Source organism: Pseudopodoces humilis, chromosome 3 (assembly GCF_049639895.1).
Source record: "Pseudopodoces humilis isolate 2021_Gansu_Grassland_sample_001 chromosome 3, ASM4963989v1, whole genome shotgun sequence".
Taxonomy (NCBI): Eukaryota; Metazoa; Chordata; class Aves; order Passeriformes; family Paridae; genus Pseudopodoces; species Pseudopodoces humilis.
The window spans coordinates 107,126,853-107,146,829 of NC_142202.1; the positions used below are offsets into that span (position 1 = coordinate 107,126,853).

The following is a 19,977-nucleotide window of genomic DNA, read 5'->3' on the forward strand; positions in this document are numbered from 1 at the left end:
AGCATGAATTTTCTGTGCCCTTTTAAAACTCTCTAAGGCTCAGTGTTCCTTGAAATCTGCAGGGTTTAGACACACTGCAAGCTCTATTCTGTAGCAACTGAATTGGAAGCTCAGACTCCATTTGGGATAACATTTGAGAATCTGAAGAATTTCGTCTTGTGTTTCTGGTGGGAGTCAATAATGTGGGCAAGGAACTTCTCTGAGAACAGAATCCTGTGGTACCCCTATAAACACCATATATGACTAAATTAATTTCAGATAAGGTTATCTTTCAGACTGTATTTTTTTTTAAATGTAAATAATGGAAGACTTGTAAAATATACAGCAGAGAATAGAACCTAAGTTATGCCGTGATTATGAATTTGAATATGTTGTACTGGGGATCAAAGAAGGCACAAAGTGAATAAAAGAGACATTGAACTTTTGTTTGGCACAACCTCATTTTTAAAAAACAGGATAAAAAAAAAAAGAGGAAAAAACAAATTCCCTTCATTCAGTTAGCATATTTTTCTGGAAAAAAAAAATATATATAAATAATATTGTTCCGTCACCTTGGCATGCACAGATCTCTATAGCACACACTCAAAATAAAGGCTTGTAATTGAAAAATGTCCTGGCAATACCACAGTTAGAAATCTGAGACACTTCAGTAAGCAACCACAGTCTTTACCCCTACAATGAGCTAGATTCTAATCTATTAGCATCTCTGATTAACTCTGGTGTAACTGAGATCAGAATGCCACCTGTGGTTTAAACAAGGTGTTTCAGCTGGTGGCACCTTGGCTGGCTCTCTCCTGCAGAGTAATTCCAGACAGTCCTTGGTGCTTTGGAGGAGATGGGTTTTAGAAGTTGTATGCAAAGTCCAAAACTGAACACTGACTTGCACATAGCTGCCAGTTGGTAGACATGAGTTCCTGTGGTTCATAATGAGTGTTGGAAAATTAATCCAGCTTTCATCATTGCAGAGAGTGAGCTGCCTTTTTTTTTATAATACTGATTTATATTGATGTTTTTCCACATTGCTCTACTTGCTATTCAGGGAAAGAGTGAATACTTTTTGTGTCCAAATAGATCAGAGCTAATAAGTTCCAGGTTCTTAAATATATTTATCTGTCTATTTCTTGTCCAGTGGGAGACTGGTATCTAAATATCTCTGTGGATCTGAGTTGAGTGCCTTGCTGGAAAAACTGAATTTCAGACTTCATTTTCTCCTTTACTCATGGTAAAATAACTCTTCCAGGCTAAATCTTGCTTCAAGTTAATTAAATATATGTTAATATTCCTGGTGACTTCAGAGGAAGAGAGATCCAGCTCAATATCTAATAAAAATGTAGGAGTAATAATTTTTCTAATACTAATTTAACCCAACTTTATGAAATGTCTAATACTTTGTGGTATTTTTACTTCAAAAGTATTTTTATTTAAAGCTACTCACCATGAATTCACCAATTTAAGTAGATGTGTCATTTACTTCAACACTTTTGAGAAGCTTGAGTATTTATTTACGTAATAAATGCATACTTAATGTCTTTATTCTTCCGCACTGACATTTCTTTGCCTTGAGATCTGCTTTTAAAAGTAGTTATCTGTCATAAGCTAACTGAAAAAGAATGCAAAAATTATGCACCGTTAATGAAGAAACAAAATACGTAATCTGTCAGAGCAGATCCACTGATCTGTGCCTTGTAAATCAGTGTTCCTCTGACAGGGATATGTCTGTGTGCTCTTCCTGCTCTCAGAATAGGGTTTTACTCACCAACTACACATTTTTGTACGTATGTCATGTAAAGTGGGAAACACCTAAGGAAATACTATATTTTTTACATAAATATATTTAAGGAATTGCTAAGAAGTTTGGTTAATTAAAAAAACCCACAAATGCAAATTATTGTGTAAAGCAAGCCCCTCATGTTTTCTATGTGGACTACATTTGAGCTAAGGAGAATTCAGGCAGAAAAGTCACAACTTCTTTCTAAGAATGTTTTTTTTCATCCATGCAGACCCTTGGTGTTACCTTTCTGGAGCAACTGCCTGGGCTAAGGGTATCAGGCTGGCATGATGTATCATCTCTAAATAGAGGCACCTAGCATGGGGACATATATGATGGACAAGACACTGCTACTGCAAGACAAAAGTTTTGTCTCATCTTGTAGAAGTTTATAAATTCGGTGAGCTCATTTCTACCCTCAGGGATACAGTGCTAGATGGCAACTCTCCAAATGTCATACGTGTATCACTGACTGCACTGACCTCTCCGACACTGGACCTTGGGTTCTCTGAAATCTCTCTGGGCCTCAGGGAAGGCACCAGAGATGCTCCATCACATCATTCCAACTGGAGCTGTCCATCACTCTTGCAAGGAGTGTTGTCAATGGCTTTCTTGATGTTTGTGGCTCTTGGAACTCCCTTTCCTCTGTAACAGAAAGGCAAATATGCAATTCTAACATAGCAAACCAGCACATCTGGGGGAGTAGAGATGGTGAAGAAGTTCTTTATCACCCAAACCTTCCCATTTGTGGTTTAAAGTGAGACTCTCGTAGTTCACTGGAGTGGAGAGAAGAAAACCAAGTCTTTTCAGAAGGCCACTTAATTTTCACTCTCATCAAGGGCTTAATGTTTTTTGGGCCTTCACAATGCTAAAGAAAAGCTGGTGAGCAATTAGGAAGGAAAGCAGGATGGTTATGCAAACATGATCACAGAGAATGAGACTCATTCCTCATTTAATTGTTGGTGTGGGATTCATCCCACAAATTAGTATTTCTGCATTGAAGTAAATAGCTATAGCCACCTACATGAAGGTAGTACCTAAGCTCTCATTAGGCAACAGCATGGAGCCTCAGCTCTCTAACATATCTCTGCACATACACACTACAGCTAGGCAAGTCAGACCCTGTTTCCTGATTCACTTAAAAGTCAGTGGTGAGAAACAGATACTTTTAGGGCATGATTCATTCCATATAAAGTACCTAAAATAGATGAATAGATCTTGCTTTATGCGTCTAGCTGAAGTACTCGGCTAGGAAATGGGTATGGACAGATGAATGCCAAGGAATGGTTGCGTAGTCATTACGTGCATGTCCATTCTAGCTAGAACATTTATCAAGGATCAGCCCACCAACAGCTCTTTCTAGAACTACATGATTCCTACCTACATCCCTCCCACTGCTGAAAGCCCTCTATGTCTCAAGGCACTCTTTTTTGACTTAGTGCTCCCATATGTACATGCCAGTCTCTTGTGCATGCTTTATAAAGCAATCAGATTTTCAATAGAAACTCCAGCACTTATGTTACAAAAATTATACTGGGCAGAAGAGCATGATATGTTCTTTAGGATATATTTCTGTCTTGGCAAAGAGAGGGAATGAATGATCTAATGGGTCTTTCCATCTGTAAGTCAACATTCAGCTTCCAAATTATGACAGTCTTTTTCTTCATAGGCATTAAATGTATTTGTTTTTGAAAATGTCTCTTATTAGTACCTTCTTTTTTACATGATGACGTAAATTTATATCTTTGAAGTGATATTTTTATAATTCCCACCAGACACATCAGATAACTTAGGAACCTCTTGCATGGCTAAATGCTCTTTGCCACAGTGTTCTTACTCCGTTAGATCACTTACAACTGCAAATCCGTTGAGACTTGAAGAAGAACAAAGGATAGTAATATTTTTAGCTGATTTATATTTGCCCCAGCTTGGTAAGTTGAAAAGGTCACTAAAGTCTGTCAGCTCTGGGAAAATAATTTATTATTGTAAAGAAACTCAGGACAGCATGAGCTGGACATAATCCTGTATCCAAACTGGTTGGTTGACAATGTGGACACAGTCAAACTCTTAGCAATACCTGATTTGGAAAGTACACAAGAAAGCAAATTTCATAAAGTATACAAAATTGGTTACTTCTGAATCATATGGGTTCTAGCATCTATTCAGGCAGTTAAACTGTGGTTGAGAATACTGATTAAGACTGTGGAGTCTCTATTATTTTGCTTGATGTATGGGGTGTGTTTGATGATAACACTTCTGATGCCCAAGATAGTTGAATAGTTTGCTGTTGCTGGTTCTACTTGGGACAATTTCAGAAGTATCTGAAGAAAGCTGATTCCCAGTTTATTTATAAACCCTTGTAATAAAACACCTTTAACTTTGTCTCCCATAGAAATGCTATTGCTCGTTAGACTTCACAGGATCTCCCTACTTGCCTGATACAGACAAAAATATTGATGAAAGTGTTCTAACAAAAACCTGCTGATTAAAATAAAACAGTGGTAGCATTGTGCTGCTTCCCACTTGCTTGTTTAAGTAGTTCACCTGTAACTGTCTACGTAGGCTGAAACTGAGCTATAGTAGATGATGTTTTTAATCCACAGTCCTTAAGATAGTTGAAACATTAGCTAGAATTGTATTGAAGGTCCTGTGGGGGTCTGCATTTTTACTGAAAGGCTGTGATGATTCTGTTTTGGCCCTCTTTTTTATCTTAGATAAGGCCTCAAATGTAATGGAAAATAAAATTAAAAAAACTTTTTCCTGCTTCCCTAGTAGGAAGGATTAGAAATGTTTCCACTTGGTCAGTTTAAGCCTAAACACCTTTTCTCCAGGATTCAGCCACCTTGCCTCTATAGGTGCACAATCTGAAATGGCTGATTCAGACTTGTCTTTCTCTAAGAGAGCTAAAGGCCAAATGCTGGGTCAACCTTGATGAGGAGCCAAATACCAGAGAGATTAGTGTTTCACCTAGAGATGAATGTAAAAAGTCCGAGATTTTTAGTGGCTGTCGCTGATCTGTTGACACTTACCTGGAATTAAAGCTGTCCCTGGAGTATCATGCAGAAAAAACCCAACTTTTTACAATCTTTCTGTGCTCTCCTACTTGTGGCTGCCATGGTATGTTACAATATGCCTCTCTGGCTCCTGAACTTTTAGTTATAACTTCAGATCATTTTGGTCAGGAGGTTCTAGAAACTCATCAAATAGTGTTATAATTGCACATGCAGAATGAAGAAAAGCAAATACAACCTTAATTTTCTGAGTCCATTAGCCAGCTCCCTTGATTCATTTATCTGGAGGATTGAGAATGCCAGTTAATTTCATTTCCACACTTACATTTTCCAAAATCATCGAAAGAGTAATCAAAAGCTTGTAGCTAATATTTGCGGCTTGTTTGGTTTTCTCCTGTTGTTTGAACTGCTTCCAATATGTATTGCCGGTGACATTTCTCCACCAAGCAGAATAAATACCAAAACTATAGAGAAATAGTTTTGCTGAGGAAAGCAGCAAATGTGTTGCCCTGTAAATACAAAGTTTCTCAAAGCCACTGACGTCCTTCTGTAACTTCCACAACAAGGAAATGACAGTCAGAATAATTAGTTTACTGAATAGATGCAATATATGTAATACCAGCACTCTTCCACAGTTTGAAAGATGAATTTGCTTTAATTTTTAATCCATTTTTTGCTATGAAATATTGGGTGGAAAAGAAAATCTAATCCTCTTGGACTGTCTGCTTAAGATATTGTTATTATTGGAATTTTATTTGTGAGACTGCACTGCATGACCCTGAGTTTAGGCTCAAGGTGTTACTTGCCCTCTTTATTTATGATAAAAGAGATTAAGATAAATACTCTTCCCCTGAAGTATTTGGAATGTAAACAAGGTAGAATGATCATTCTTGTTATATAAATTAAATACTGAGACAGTGATCAATTCAGAGCATATCTTCAATTCAGCAAGCTGCCTTCTAAAGAGTAGGCAGTGAAGCAATATCCCTGCAGCAATCTGCACATGTGTTAATTAGTATGAATGGATGCTGCAATTTCATATTTATATTGCATGTGAGGTGCTAGCTAGTGTATTTGCCACTTTGGAGCATTATGCATTGCAAACAGATCCAAGGTGATTTAGGATCATGGAGTCAGTGTTGGAATTGTGGTTAACATCACTACCATTCTTTAATTTACTTCTCCATGAAATTTTATCTCCATGTTACATGAAAAATATTACAGACTCATACATCAATTTAGGGGGAGGGATCTTTTGGAGGCCATATGGTCCAATTGCTTGCTTGCAACAGGGCTGACATCAATTTGTTCCAGTTCCTTAAGGCTTTGTTTGATAACTCATCTGGTGAAGATTTTTTTATCTATATATATATTAAGAATTTCCCTTGCTATGACTTGTGTCCATTGCTTCTTGTCCTTTTGTTGAGCATCTCTGTGTGACACCATCCTCTCCACCACCCATTAGGTAGTTGTAGACAGTAACTGAGATCCTTCATCTCTCTGTCTTCTGCAGGCTGAGAAAACCCAGCTCCCTTCTTCTCTCCACGTTCTCCAACCACCAACAACAGTGGAATGGCTGAGCTTGCTCCAGCATATCCTTGAACTGGGGGGACAAGTCTGTGAGACCATGAGTCTGTCTAAACCCATGTGGTTTTGGAAGTGATAAATTGCATTCATCTCTTCTGGAAACAAGCTCCATTGTTGTCTCATTGTTGGAACTCTTGCCTCCATTCCAGAACATGAGCTACCAATTTCATGACTCTGGTAGTTGGTGGTGTTTATCCTGATGAGCTCTTCCCTGTGCATACCTGAGGTTACTTCACCTGGTCGTGTAAAAGGCTTTGAAGATCAGGTCTAAGACTATTGTAATGACATAAAAGCATTGTGAGAGAGCATATGTGAATATATGAATTGGGAAAAACCTGGTGAGAGAGGTGGTGGCTTTCAAAGCAGTTTTAGTGCTACTGAAAAAAATCCAGCTGCATTTTTGCACTCACAGCTACACCTGTTAGAGGGAACTATAGATACAGCTATGGATAAGGAGTTCCAAGAGGAAGATAAGGATTTGGAATAATTGCTTCAGGAGTAAATTTTATTCTTTTGGGGCATTTGGAACAAGTATCAGTTGGGAGGAGGTGACTGTGCTGCAGACCTGTGGTAACCAGCAGTGGTGAGAAGTGAGACAGGCACATGGTGATTTTTGGGTTTAATCTGTTAATCACATGGCCGTCACTGCGGGTGTGCTGTCAGTCTTATCCTAAGTACGTGCTTTGAGAGGAATCACGGATTCTGGCTGACTCTCTTTTGTCAATGCTCATGATGCACAGGAACATTCTTAGTGACATGACCTGATGAGATCTGCAGGCTGTTATTTATTTTGGTGAGGATTTTTTCCAGTGCGGTGCTGGTTTTGCATGACCTGTACGGTTTGGGCTTAAAATGACTTGGTTGCATATCTTGGTTCACTGAGTGGAAAGGTCAGTATTGGTAACACATTTTTAGTTTGTTCTCACTGTTCATATTGCACTGGTTGGGTTTCAAAGTAATGCTGATTCTTTATCCATGGATGTTGCTGAAGGAAATGTGTATTGTTGGGGGGAGTTTGTGGCGTCCATGAATTTTTATATTTGCAGAATTTGCGCTTTCCATTTATGGGCAATTTAGTGCTTTGCCTTCCAGGGGTGTTCTTTGTATGCATATGGAATCTATTACCCATGATTTGTAGATCCTTTGTAGATTTTAAAAACAATGAAGAATGGGATTTCACAATATAGGAACTATGAACTAAGTTAAAACACCCTAAAAATTTGAAATCGGTTTGTCTTCCTAAAAGTGGAAATGCATAAATATTTTGTAAACAGTGCTGGCTGTAGGGGTTTTAACTAAAGAAAATGGGACATTCATCTGCTGAACTTTGAGATTTTGGGTTTTTCTCATAATGACTGTGGCAAATTTTTCTCTTTGTGACCAATGATCTTAGATGTTGGAGTCATGTGGTTCCATCAAAACACTTGGGAAAGAGCATTAAGAGAACCACCCACTTTTCCAGCCCGCTCTTTCTGGTGCCAGGATAGAAAAACATGCTATGGGAAGGTCTTGTGGTAAACGACTGTTCAGGAACATGAGCTCTACAGATCTTTGGAGAGAGAGACAACTGGACTTTGCCCTTGACACAGATACACTGGATACCAAAGGTGGTAGAGGTGCAATGGCTTTCAAAGAGCATTCTTAATACACTAATCTGGTCTGCTTTGATTATCTGGTTTTAGCCATTTCCTTGGTCATGAACTTTCCCTCTTTGTTCTTTCCCTCCAGTTCCTTGCCAGTTCTAAACCACTTTTTCTTGTATTTCAGAGGCTTTCCTGAAAATAAGGATATTCCTTGTTTCAGTCTACTCTTCCAAGATCTTTATGTGTTGTAGACTTGTTAACATGTATTTAAGGATCTCAATGCCTCCACTGAATACTGTGAGGGGAAAAATAACACTATTTTTGGTTCAATATTGGTGGCGTCAAAGATTTTTTAAAAATATGCATCCAACAATTTTGAGATACTCTCTACAAATCCTTATTTTCTGTCTTGGAATTTAGCCTTACCTTTCTTTCCCATGGTCTTGGGAATATGAGTGTTGAGGATCTAATTAGCCCATGCCCAAAAGAGGCATTTAGAGTCCCACCATGGGACAAGAGGCCGTGGGATAGGATGATTGTATATACAGTATGTTAGACTTAGTTCACAGTTTGGTCCCTCCTAATCCCATCTTGTGGCTTCTGAATTTTGCTGCTGGTGGGCTTTGCTTTTTTATCATGATTGTCAGTCTGCCTGAGAATGCTGGGGTCTGCCTTTAAAGCCTGTTACTTGTGATGACAGTTGAAGCAGATATTCTGTGATCCCATCTGAACTATGTCTATTATGTGATTAGGTCCAATCTCCTGTCAGAAGACACAACTTGAGAACAGCTACTCTCCCATCATGGAGAGATGCGTGGCCTGATCAAAGGAAACATGTAATTTTAAAAGCTAAAGTGAACCCAGCAAAGAATAATTTGCTTTTATTAATTGGATTTATGTCTTCTGATGCTCTGATCATCTGAGAGGACACAGATATCTACCTGGAGCCTGGATGAAAGCAGTCCTTTCTTGTAAGTCAAGAGCCCTAATAGGACACCATGTACCTAGAATTTCCCTTTATAACTCCCCTTATGCACTCAGCTTTTCTTGTGCTGTCCTTGTTGCTCTGTAGTGACTCAGAGGCACCTCTGGAATTAGTAATGTTCATGTGTTCTTAGTGCTTCTGTGCCACTTACTTCCTACCTGGCATTTTCCTATTTCTCAAATGCATTTTTAGTATCTTTCTACAGATCAGAAATCAAATGACAGTGTGACTGGCAATGGAAAAGAATCCATTTTCAGAATTTGGCTGTTACAGACCTCCTCTGATAAACTGCAGTAAGTGCCTGCTTATTCTGTACATGCTACCTACAGATGCAGAATTCACTGGAATGGGAGGCAGATGAAAGGAATACGTGTTCAGCCCTCATTACTGCTTCTGAACTCGTGTGAGCTCATGATTTTCCTCCCTTTCCCATTTTGGGGGACTTCAGCCAGCCAGCCCTGGTACTTCAGAGTGTTTGACCCACAAGGAAAGATAGATACAATTGTGCATCCAGGCAAAGGAACAGTCTGATCAGAGTAATGTGAAAAGCTGTGTGGAGATGGTCAGTGTAGTTAAGAGCATGCATGCAAGGGCCACATTATCACAGTTATGAACCAGCGCAGTAATTCCCCAGTTCAGTCATCCTGACAACTTCCCAGGAAGATATTTTTTCCTGGAGAGAACCCAGTTTGTAACAGATAAAAATCCTGAAAAAGCAATGCCAGGGAAGTGCAGGTTGGAATTAAATGGATACAGACAGCTCTTTTAGTTGAAAAACTGATGATGTTGTGGTTCCATTTTAATTTTTAACTCAGAAAACACAGAACTGCAAATATAACTATTCCTTTAGAGGCAGTGGAAACTCCTGAGATTCAAATAGACAGTAAGTGCATGAGAAAATAGTCTGTTTCAGGCACACTCCTCAGAAGTAGTTGTAGCAAGGTTGAATATGTAATCTCACATAGTGGGAATACCATACATACGTTGATTTTTCCAATTGAAAACATGGATATGAACAGGAACTTATAAATTGTTTTGCACAGAAACTCAAGGTCACTGCCAGCCTGCTGGAGACCTGCCGCTGCTGCTGCTGTGTGGGGTCACCAGTGGTGGGTACCACTGCCCTGATGCTGCCGTTCACCAAAAGAATCGGGGCGACATTCCCTTCAGCGCGCACACGTAATGTGCGAGCACGGATGCCTTCCTTCATGGCTCTTTCTAACGGGAAATGCCGACCCTCCACTCGCATTCAGCCGCGTCCTGGTGTCTGGATGGTTTGAAACGCGGCGCTTGGTTTCCCTGCCTGCAGTACCCCAGCGGTACCCCCGCTCCCGAGCTCAACTCCACACTAGGGGCACCGTCACACGGGGGGTACATCACACGGGGGGCACAGTCACAAGGGGGGTACAGTCACACGGGGGGTACAGTCACACGGGGGTTACAGTCGCACGCCGGGCACAGTCACACGGGGGGTACAGTCACAAGGGGGGTACAGTCACACGGGGGGTACAGTCACAAGGGGGGTACAGTCACACGGGGGGTACAGTCACACGGGGGTTACAGTCACAAGGGGGGCACAGTCACACGGGGGGTACAGTCACACGGGGGGCACAGTCACAAGGGGGGTACAGTCACACGGGGGGGACAGTCACAGGGGGGATACAGCCACAAGGGGGGTACAGTCACACGGGGGGCACAGTCACACGGCGGACACAGACACGCGCCGGCGACACCCCCGGGGGAGAGCGCTCCGCCGGGAACCATCGCTAAAGCGAGCCCTGCCCGGGGGATGGCAGCAGCATCCTCCGCACGGCCGTGGGCTGGGGGGCGATGACAGCGGGGGGGCACCCCCGCCGCAAGGTTCTCCTCGTCCCCGCGGCCCCCGGCGCCCGGAGCGGGGGCGGGCGGACCCCTCCCCTCCCCGTGCTCCCCGCCCCTGGCCCGCATTGGCTGCGGGCGCTGACGGGCAGCCGGGGCGGCCCCTGCCCGCGGCCGCCCAGGGGCACTGCCCGCACTGGGGGTCCGGCCGCGCCGGGGAGCGGGGCTGAGTCGAGCCGGTGTCGCCATGGGGGTGGAGATCGAGACCATCTCTCCGGGAGACGGTACGAGGCCGTGAGGGGAGCAGCCTTGCGGCGCGGGGACGGGGGCGTCCGGTCCGGCCGGGCACCCGGGGGCTCCGGGAGTGAGGGAGCCGCGTCCCCGCCGGCGGCAGAGCGGGCAGCGCGGTGAGGGGAGGCGGCGGGGGCGGGAGGCGCGGCACGGCCGCAGCCCCGCGGGCACGAACCCCCGGTGCGGGAGAGGCGGAGCGCGGCCAGGCGGCCGCCCGGGGTCGCGGCGGCGGCGGGGGCGGCAGGGGGCCGGGGTTTCTGTGGAATCCGCTGACAGCTGCACAGCCCGAGCGCGGGGTCAGCGCCGGCGCCCGGCGGGGAGCCCAAACTTTCCCCGGTGGCGAGCCCGGCCTCGCCGGGGCTACCGGCCGTTCGTGCCAGCATCCCCCGGCGAGGCACCGCCGCCTCCCGGTCCAGCGTGAGATGCTGGCGAGGGATTATGTGCAGCCTGGGTAGCAGTCACCTCTCCTTGGCGCACGCTTGGCTTTCGAGAGCCAATTCACCGTCTTCTGCTCTTCCTCGGCATGATAATATAATTCCGTAAGGTTTTTTCTGTTGGATTTTTTAAGACAATGTAATTTCTAACGTACATATGTAGGTATATAATAGGCCAGATTAATCACTGGCTGATATACAACCATAAATAATTCGTTCAAGTTGATAGCAGATTAAGTTTCTTGGCCCAGTATCTTTCTTTTCTTTGTGTATACTTTTAAATTGGCTTCTCCCTCTGTGCTGTTTAGCTCTAGACATCGAATTCTTCTTCTGGTTGCACAGACGTAAAAGAATAATACCTATATCAACATAAGTAATGGTGCTGAGCTGGGAATGGAAAGGAGGTTGGAACTATGTATTCTATGTATTAAATAGAGCCAGGCTGTCATTGTAAGTAATATATGGTTCCAAATAAAACTATATGGATTAGTTCTTTTGGTTGTAAGTCTTAATCAAAATCAGCTGACTTTAAACACTGTCTTAAGCCACAGTGAGTCCATGGTCTTGTGAATCTCTGCTTTTAATTTGGCTTTGATATGAAATTAGGTAGCTTCATTGGTTTTGCTGGTGGTACACTCACACAGCAGAGTGTGTGTCCATAAGGTCTGAAACTGCTTTTCTCAGTTGTCTGTATAATAGTGGATCATTTTAATAATACCTGTTTTACTGGGAGTAGGATTCATCTCACATAATTTTTCTCACATTAGCTGGCTAGTCTAAAGCAGTCTTCTGGGTTTTCTCTGTGGCCATCTCCAGAGAATAATTTGTCTGGCCTTTCTCTGGATAGGCTGTCTTTCTCTCAAAGCACTGCTAATTCTTTGCTGTCAGTAGAGGAAGCCCTAGAGACTGGCATGCGATAGTTGCCTGTGGTTTAGATGACCGTGAATTTAAAAGAGATTAATTCCACTTTAGCATACCATGGTGCCCTTACCAGATACCTACTGTACTGCATTTTGTGCAACATGCAGCTAGGAGTATTCCAGCCAGCTAAGCCGATGAACCAGGCTGTTCAGGTGGTGCTTGGAAGCACCACTTTCTCAATTTTTGTGTTGTAAATCTCGGTTCATCATATTAGCCTACTGTCTGCTACTTACTGCTTATGTGGTTTTGGCATGTGAACCCTGAGGCCATACCTTGTGTGTTACCTGCTGGTTTATACCCTGTGAAGAGCCCTTTAATACAAAACTTAAAATGTTAATTCTGACCAAAGAGCGAGAAAGCCAACCGAGAGAGATCAGCCTCACTTTCATAGCATCACAGAATCGTTTGGTTGGAAGGGACCTTAAAGATCATCTTGTTCCAACCTCCCTGCCATGGGAGGGAGTTCCCCTAGACCACATTCCCCTAGACCAGGTTGCTCCAAGCCCTATCTAGGCTGACCTTGAACATTTTCAGGGATGGGGCATCCACAACTTCTGTAGGCAACCTAACTCAATCCCCAGTTTTTAGCTTTCTGACAAGGATGTTCCTTAAAAATCAACCTCACTGATACTTTTAAGTTCTTCTGAGTCTGGGCACTCCCCTGGCCAACCTTGAGAAATCAAGGTTAGCATCTTTAATACACCACTGGCACCTAATTGAGCCTCAAGTGTCATCCCTTAGCTTTTAGTACCTTTGGCAGTACCTAGAACAGGTAAAATGGAAATGGTAATTTCAGTATCCAGTGTCAAGCAAATAATTTAAGCTTTCCTTCCTTTCAGTATGAATATTTTAGGAGGAGCTACCAGGCTCTTAAAAGAACTCAGTGTACTACTGCTTTACTGTTGCCTGATGCTACAAAATTAAACTGCTTTTGTCTGCAAAAATTTCTGTAAAACCCATCCCTGCTAATTAAAGATGCCCTCACAGAGCTGTCTTTCTTGAGTGAAAGGCATTAAAGATATGAATACAAATGGATTTTCTCACAATGTCAGACTGAGACTTTATTTGAAAAATTATAGCAAAAGCATTCTGAGAATTATTAAAAGTTATAATCCATGAAGTTTTGATTGTCCTTTTGCACTTACAGAAGGTAAATGTCCACATATATAGTGAGAATTATCTAAGAAAAGTATTACTTGGTCTAAGAGCTAAATAGCAGCCAAGCTGGAACCTTTTACCCTAAAGCATCCCATTCCTGTCTTGCATATTAGTGATTTAGTTAACACATAATCATAGAGTCATGGAGTTGATAAGGTTGGAAGAGACTTCTAAGGTCATCAAGTCCAACCATCAACCCAGCACCACCACCATGTTTACTGTTAATCCATGTCTTCAGATGCCAAATGCATGTGCTTTCTGAACACTTGAAAGGATTGTGACTCCACCACTTGTCTGGGCAGTCACTGTTTTACAACCCAATTCTTTACAACCTTTTCTGTGAAGAAATGTTTCCTAATATCCAATCTAAACTTAACCCAGTGCAACTTGAGTTCATTTCCCCTTACTTTCCCCCTCACTTTTACCCTCCAGTTGTTCTCTGAGAGAAGAGACTGATTCCCACTTCACTACAACCTCCAGTCAGGGAATTGTAGAGAGCAGTAAGGTCCCCCTGAGCCTCCTTTCCTCCAGGCCGAACACCCCCAGCTCCCTCAGCTGCTCCTCCCTCCTAGGACTTGTGCTCCAAGTTGTATGAGGAGCCACTTATATCTACAGCTGTCTTGTGTATGTCTCAGGTATCCTAAAGTAAGCAAATGACTAATACCAGATCTCAGTTCAGCATTTTCCTCTTAAAAGATAAACTTGCATAGCCAGGTCAATCAGAGAAAATGAAAGAATAACCTTTTATAATTTTAACAGGACGGACATTTCCAAAGAAGGGTCAGACGTGTGTGGTGCACTACACAGGTAAGGCATGTTCTGGATTTCTCTAGATACCAGCTGCTTCACATTCAAGAGTAATTTCCATTTCAGATGTCTGTTGTATTTTTTGTTTTGTTCTGTCACTCATAATCCATTGAATAATGTTTGGATGGGTTTCCTGCCTATTTCACTTCTAGCTGAGCTGTTCAGGCTACAGTAGCTAGATGTGCCTGCTGGCAGATTTGCCATGGGTAGCGTTCAATGGTGAGAGCTTTGCAGAAGAAGCTGCAGACCTGATTCATTAAGCCATTTTATTAGCTAATGAAATTGAGCGTGAAACAGTCAAAATGCTGGGGTTCATATTTTTACAGCCTCTGATCTTGACACAGACAATTAATGATTGTATATATCTTTAAAAGCATGTGTCCATGTATTGGCAGTAAAATTCATTCCAGATTGAAGAGATCAATACAAGGTCTGTTTAAACACCTGCTTTATGGACTTGTGTTAATCTTAAGTGGTGAGCTGGTTAATGGAGCTGCTTATGCTGAGGAAGAAAATGTTCTTTAAATTAGTTTATGGTGTCATGCTTTGTGTGTAGTTATATAAGTTATCAGAAGGATGCAAAAATCTCTGTAGTCCAAGTCTCCAACTGGGAAGTTCACTTCAAGAGCTGCCATTTTATGAGATATTTGCCTTAAGAAGCTAACATGCAGGTTATGTAGGGATTGAAGCTTCTGACCCGGGCCTAGATTGTGAGGTAAAGTTTTCCTTCAGTGTTCAGGGTGATAGGAAAGTTCTCTCTGGTAACTGTTGCTTTCCTTCAGTTTTCAACTGGAACAAGATGGGAATGTTTTCCAATAAATATAAATAATTAAGTAAACCTGTTTGTATTTCCACTAAACTTAGACTTTTTACATAATTTCAATAATACCACCATTCAGAAGGTTATGTGGGAATTAGTGCAACGGCTCAGGGTGGAGGTTGTCTGGATTTAAGCTCTCATCTATACATTTATATATTCAAAGTATATAATGAGGATTTCTAGTTTGAATTAGATGTTAAACACATGGATCTCCCATTCCAGTCTCAGCTCTTACAGACATTTCTCTGTAACTTCAATATGAAAATAGATGTTTTGAAATTATTTTTGTGAAGATGCTGAAAGATATACTTCTCTTCCTGTCCAAACTTCAGAAGGTTTTATGAAATAAAATTGTCACCTCCCACCCCTAGTTAGTTCAAGATAAATTTAAATGTCAGAACTGAAATAGGCAAAAAAATTTGAGCCTGGTGGCTCCCACAGAGTACATTTTTTTCTGGATAACCTCAGAGAGTGTGAATGGTAAATGTGAAAAGATAACAAGATGCTGCATACTCCAGTTGATATTAGACAGTGTCTTAGATGAGGCTGTCGTAAGCTGTCTTTGACATAAAAGACTTTATAAAAACTCATTAAATCAATCTCTAGTATAAACTGTGCTTTCTCCATGTATCTTGCTGCTGGTGCTATGCAACCTCTGTTGATTCCCAGACTAGATCAGATATCAGGGGAAGCTCATCACCTCAGTTCTACTGCTGGTGCCAGCAGTCTTTGGTGGAGGTGTTTTTAAATTGAGCCCATGGTTAATGGATAGAGCATTTCCTTACAGTGATCTGGCATGTGGGGAAGATGACATCTGTTGTTTTAGTTTAAAACAGTTTTATCTGGATCCAGTACACTTTCTTTTTGTACTGATGAGATTCTGGATGTGCCTGGTATTTATCTTGGAATGATCTCTGTCTTATTTATGAGATCTTACTAGGCCTCAATGCTCACCACACACCCCTGAGTCCTGCTTTAGGAATTGGGTAGCTAAGTTACAGGGTAGTCTGCAGAGAAATCCAGAACCTCTGCCTTGGTACCTAAAATGAGAGTTAGGAAAAACTAAGACACCTAGGTGCAAGGAAATGATCCATAAGTGCTGCTTAATATTGTATAGCATGTATAACTCCCAAGTTATCTCCATATTCAGCCTATGTGGTACTCTAGAGCTGGGCACAGATACCTGTGAGGAGGTGCTGTGTTATGGGAGGTGGGGGGAACCATGCACTGACTGGACTCCATCAAGATTCAGAGATTGTTTTTATCCTCAGAAAAGCCTGAGCTCACTGGGGTGCTTAGGGCACAGCTCTGAATCCAGGATCAAGCAGAGCAGAGAGCCAGAAATGGCCAGTGGGAGCCCACTTGATGTGTAATAGCTGAACAGCTGTTTCAGACATGGCAAACCTATCTTGCTGGCTCTTGCAATAGAACAGGGTCTAACTCTGCCTGCCACATCCTGAACTGCAACCATTACATTCCTGGGGAGAAGAAAGCTGAAATTTCCCACCTCCTCCAGTTTAGCTTGGGACACTGAGCAGTGAAGAGTCCAAAAGCCATGGGCAAGGAAAGAAGCAGGCAAGAGGTGAGTATTTGGTGCAGTCACTCATGCAGGGATATGGAAGAAGTTGTAGTGCAATCAGGGGATTAATTCAATACATTTTTTCAATCCTATGATTTTCCCATGTGGTGGTGCCAGCTGGGCAGGCCATGTAACTTCTTGCAGTAGCCCTTCTGCTCTCATAGCAACACACACTGTGGTGATCCAGCTCCTTAGCACAAGCATGGCTGGTCCTGAAGAGCTAGTTTGTGTGCATGCACAGAAGAAACATTGCCTCCCCACTAATTATTCCTTTCCCAAAGGAGAGGAGAGGCTAAAATGGGTTCTCTTGTGCCAGAGCAAATTATGAATCTTTAGGGAGACTCCAGTGAGGAGTGGGCTGTGGGCTCTATAGTGTCTTATTTCCCCTCTTACCTTTGCTCGTGTAGGCATGCATTTACCATGTGATGGGGACTGGTGGCAGAGAGCGTGGACAGGAAGGGACTGCTGGTGCTGCAGGAGTAAAAGGCCTGTAGTAACCTCTATTTTTTAGTAGCAATCTGTCTGTATGACTTGTCCTGGTGGTCCATGCAGGAAAAGTCCAGAGAGGACTAAAGGCTGGGACCCCAGATGTTTGGCAGAGCTTTAGAGTTCTGTCTACTTGTCCTCCAGGATTTTATGATTCATCACCAAGGTAGAGATTCAGCAGGGTAGTTTCTAGTCTGACAACCCTGCATGTTCTGGAGGAGTGGGAAGTGAGAACTGGAATCTCCTCAAGATGAAGGAGAACTGTGATTGAGTTTTACACTTCTGCTGTCAGTACTCCAGCTATTAGGCTGTTGTATGTGTCAGCTTTTCCTCTTTCTCTCCCTGATCAACTGGATGCATAATCTCAGGGTACAGTATGGTCTGATTCCCAAAAGCATTGTGATGCCTTAAGGAACAGACCTAAGTTCCAGTGGCAGCAGGAGTTAAGGTGCAGCCTCACCAGGGAGCAGTTTCGAAAGGACCTCTTCATTGAGGAGATAGTTTTTAATTATTTTTTTTTTCCCTTAGGAGTAATTCTCAGCTGCTTTACAATTGGAGCAGGATTTTTGGATTACCCTTCAGAAGTACCTAATTGCCCTTTCATAAGATGTCTTAGTGCCTAACTTTGGTCCTGTAAATCACCTGCTAATTTTTCAGCTTTGCACTGCCTGATTTAAGTACACAAATAGATGTCCAGAGAATTGCAGAAGATTAGATGGGGGACTGTGATAGAACATGAAACCAAGTCTCAGTTGTAGTATATGATGGAAAAATGTGGTCAGATTCCTGTATGCTAATCTTTGTTAACAAATATAACAAATATGGTAATGTCTTCTTAGCATCCAGTGTCCATGTTGAGTCTCAAAAGTTACATGACACAATATTACTGTAATGGGATTAATAGATAAGGCAGAGCACTGGCCCTAAAATGCATTTGCAGCAGCACTGGTTTATGTCATGCTTTTTGTCACAGATTTCCTTGAGCAAGCTTCTCAAAGCCTTTGGCAGTCTGCTTACTCCTTCTGTTTTCCATCTGCAAAATGATGGTTGTATTTTGTCTGCCTCATGTAGAGGGATTGCAGGCAGTTTGAGACATGAGCTGCCTTCTTCTTCATGCCTGTTGTAATGGCCACCTAATCTTGATTGGGTCTTCAGGTTACATTGGACAGTAGCACAAGCAAACTCATTAATCCTGGCATACATAAAAGGAATTCAGGCATTTTTTGCAGTTTTGTTTCCTGTGATTTAAATTTGTTGACTCTGGGAATAGGAATTAGCAGTGTAGAATTTTCAAATATTTATGAAGATGATACAAAATGTGACTTTCAGTTAGAAATGCCTCTCAACAAAACCTTTACTGAGGAGAGATATGCTCTGTCTGGAGACTGTGAGGTAAAACCTGCATTCCAGGAAGCTGAATCCAATTCCCAGCCCTCCTGCTGGATGATGGGGTGCCTTCACACCAGCTTTGTGTGTACTGACTCTAAATCTGCTCATGAAAATGAGAGGGCATCTTTTTTTCTCAGGTTATTCGGAGTTGACAATCTCTTGTGTTGTCTCATGTAGCTTGTGGCAGAGCTGGATTCTTAAACTCTTCGTCTTTCTCCTTGGCCACCTGTAAAACTGATTATAATACAGTCACCCTTTTTAAGGAACTGATGATAACCTATGTTTCTAGTGTGTTGGAACTGACTTATTTGAGTGAGACTATAAAGACATGGTAAATCATTAATTATTTATTAAACTGGACTTCTCTCAGAAGATTTTTCATAAACTTTTTAGGCTAGGACTATGACCCCAAAGTTACACTAAATAGATTTCAAATAGAAGATAATATTTCAATTGGAAGTGATCTAAAATGATTATTTCTTCCAACTGCCTGATGACATTAGAGCTGACCAAAAGTTAAAGTATGTTGTGAAGGTCATTGTCCAAATGCCTCTTATACCCTGAGAGATTCGGGGCATCAACCACTTCTCCAGTGTTGGGCACCCCTACTCAGTGAAGAAATGCTGCCTAATGTCCAGTCTGAATCTCCCCTGGAGCAGCTTGGAACCATTCCCACATGTCATGGATCACAGGGAGAAAATCCCAGCATCTTCTTTTCCACTTCGATATTTCAATACTGAGAAGTTGATTTTTTTTTTATTTTTAATGTTTAAAGTGAAATTCCACATTGAAATAAATGAATACTGCTCCATTTATTGCAGCTGAGCTGTACAAATCCATTCTGTTTTAGGAAGCAGGATTTTATTTAAAGTAGAACAAATGATTAATTGTTCTTTTCCTAGTGGTCTGAGGACAAATTTGTATCATCTTCTTTTCCCATATATTTTCCCATATATTTCCAGAATTACTTTATATTGTTTCTTTAGCTTTGGCAGTAGTGTAGTGTTGAGAATTATGGTTATGTCTGTGAAGTTGAAAGCTCTTTATATAACAAAAGCATACTGCATAGATATAGATGAACAGTAATTCACAGAATGTGCTTGATTTATCATGATTCAAAACAGTATTTTCCATTTAACACAACAGAAATGTAATGCAATTCCCTTGAAATAATCCTTGCCAAAAATATCTGCCTATTTTTCTTGGATCAAAATCAACCCAACCTTAAGTGTACATAGTAATATCCAGAGATTTGTCTATACTGACATACTCTCCAAAAGACTAACGTAAATTCAGAATAACTTTACAGAGTATCATCTATTTGTCTATGAGCACGACTG

The 19,977-nt window shown here is 41.8% G+C and overlaps 1 protein-coding gene across 2 annotated transcripts in view; it reads left to right on the top strand.

Annotated features, from left to right (window-relative positions):
• The first annotated feature begins 10,925 nt into the window (after positions 1-10,925).
• Positions 10,926-19,977, top strand: part of FKBP1B (FKBP prolyl isomerase 1B) — a 44,056-nt gene continuing 35,004 nt past the window's right edge. The window contains exons 1-2 of one of the 2 annotated variants that reach the window (XM_005521826.3): positions 10,926-11,036; positions 14,316-14,363. In XM_005521826.3, coding sequence (XP_005521883.1) covers positions 11,000-11,036; positions 14,316-14,363 — 85 coding nt within the window. In that variant the 5' untranslated portion in view covers positions 10,926-10,999. The remainder of the gene's footprint in view (positions 11,037-14,315; positions 14,364-19,977) is intronic. The other variant, XM_014251407.2, reaches the window with a different exon arrangement.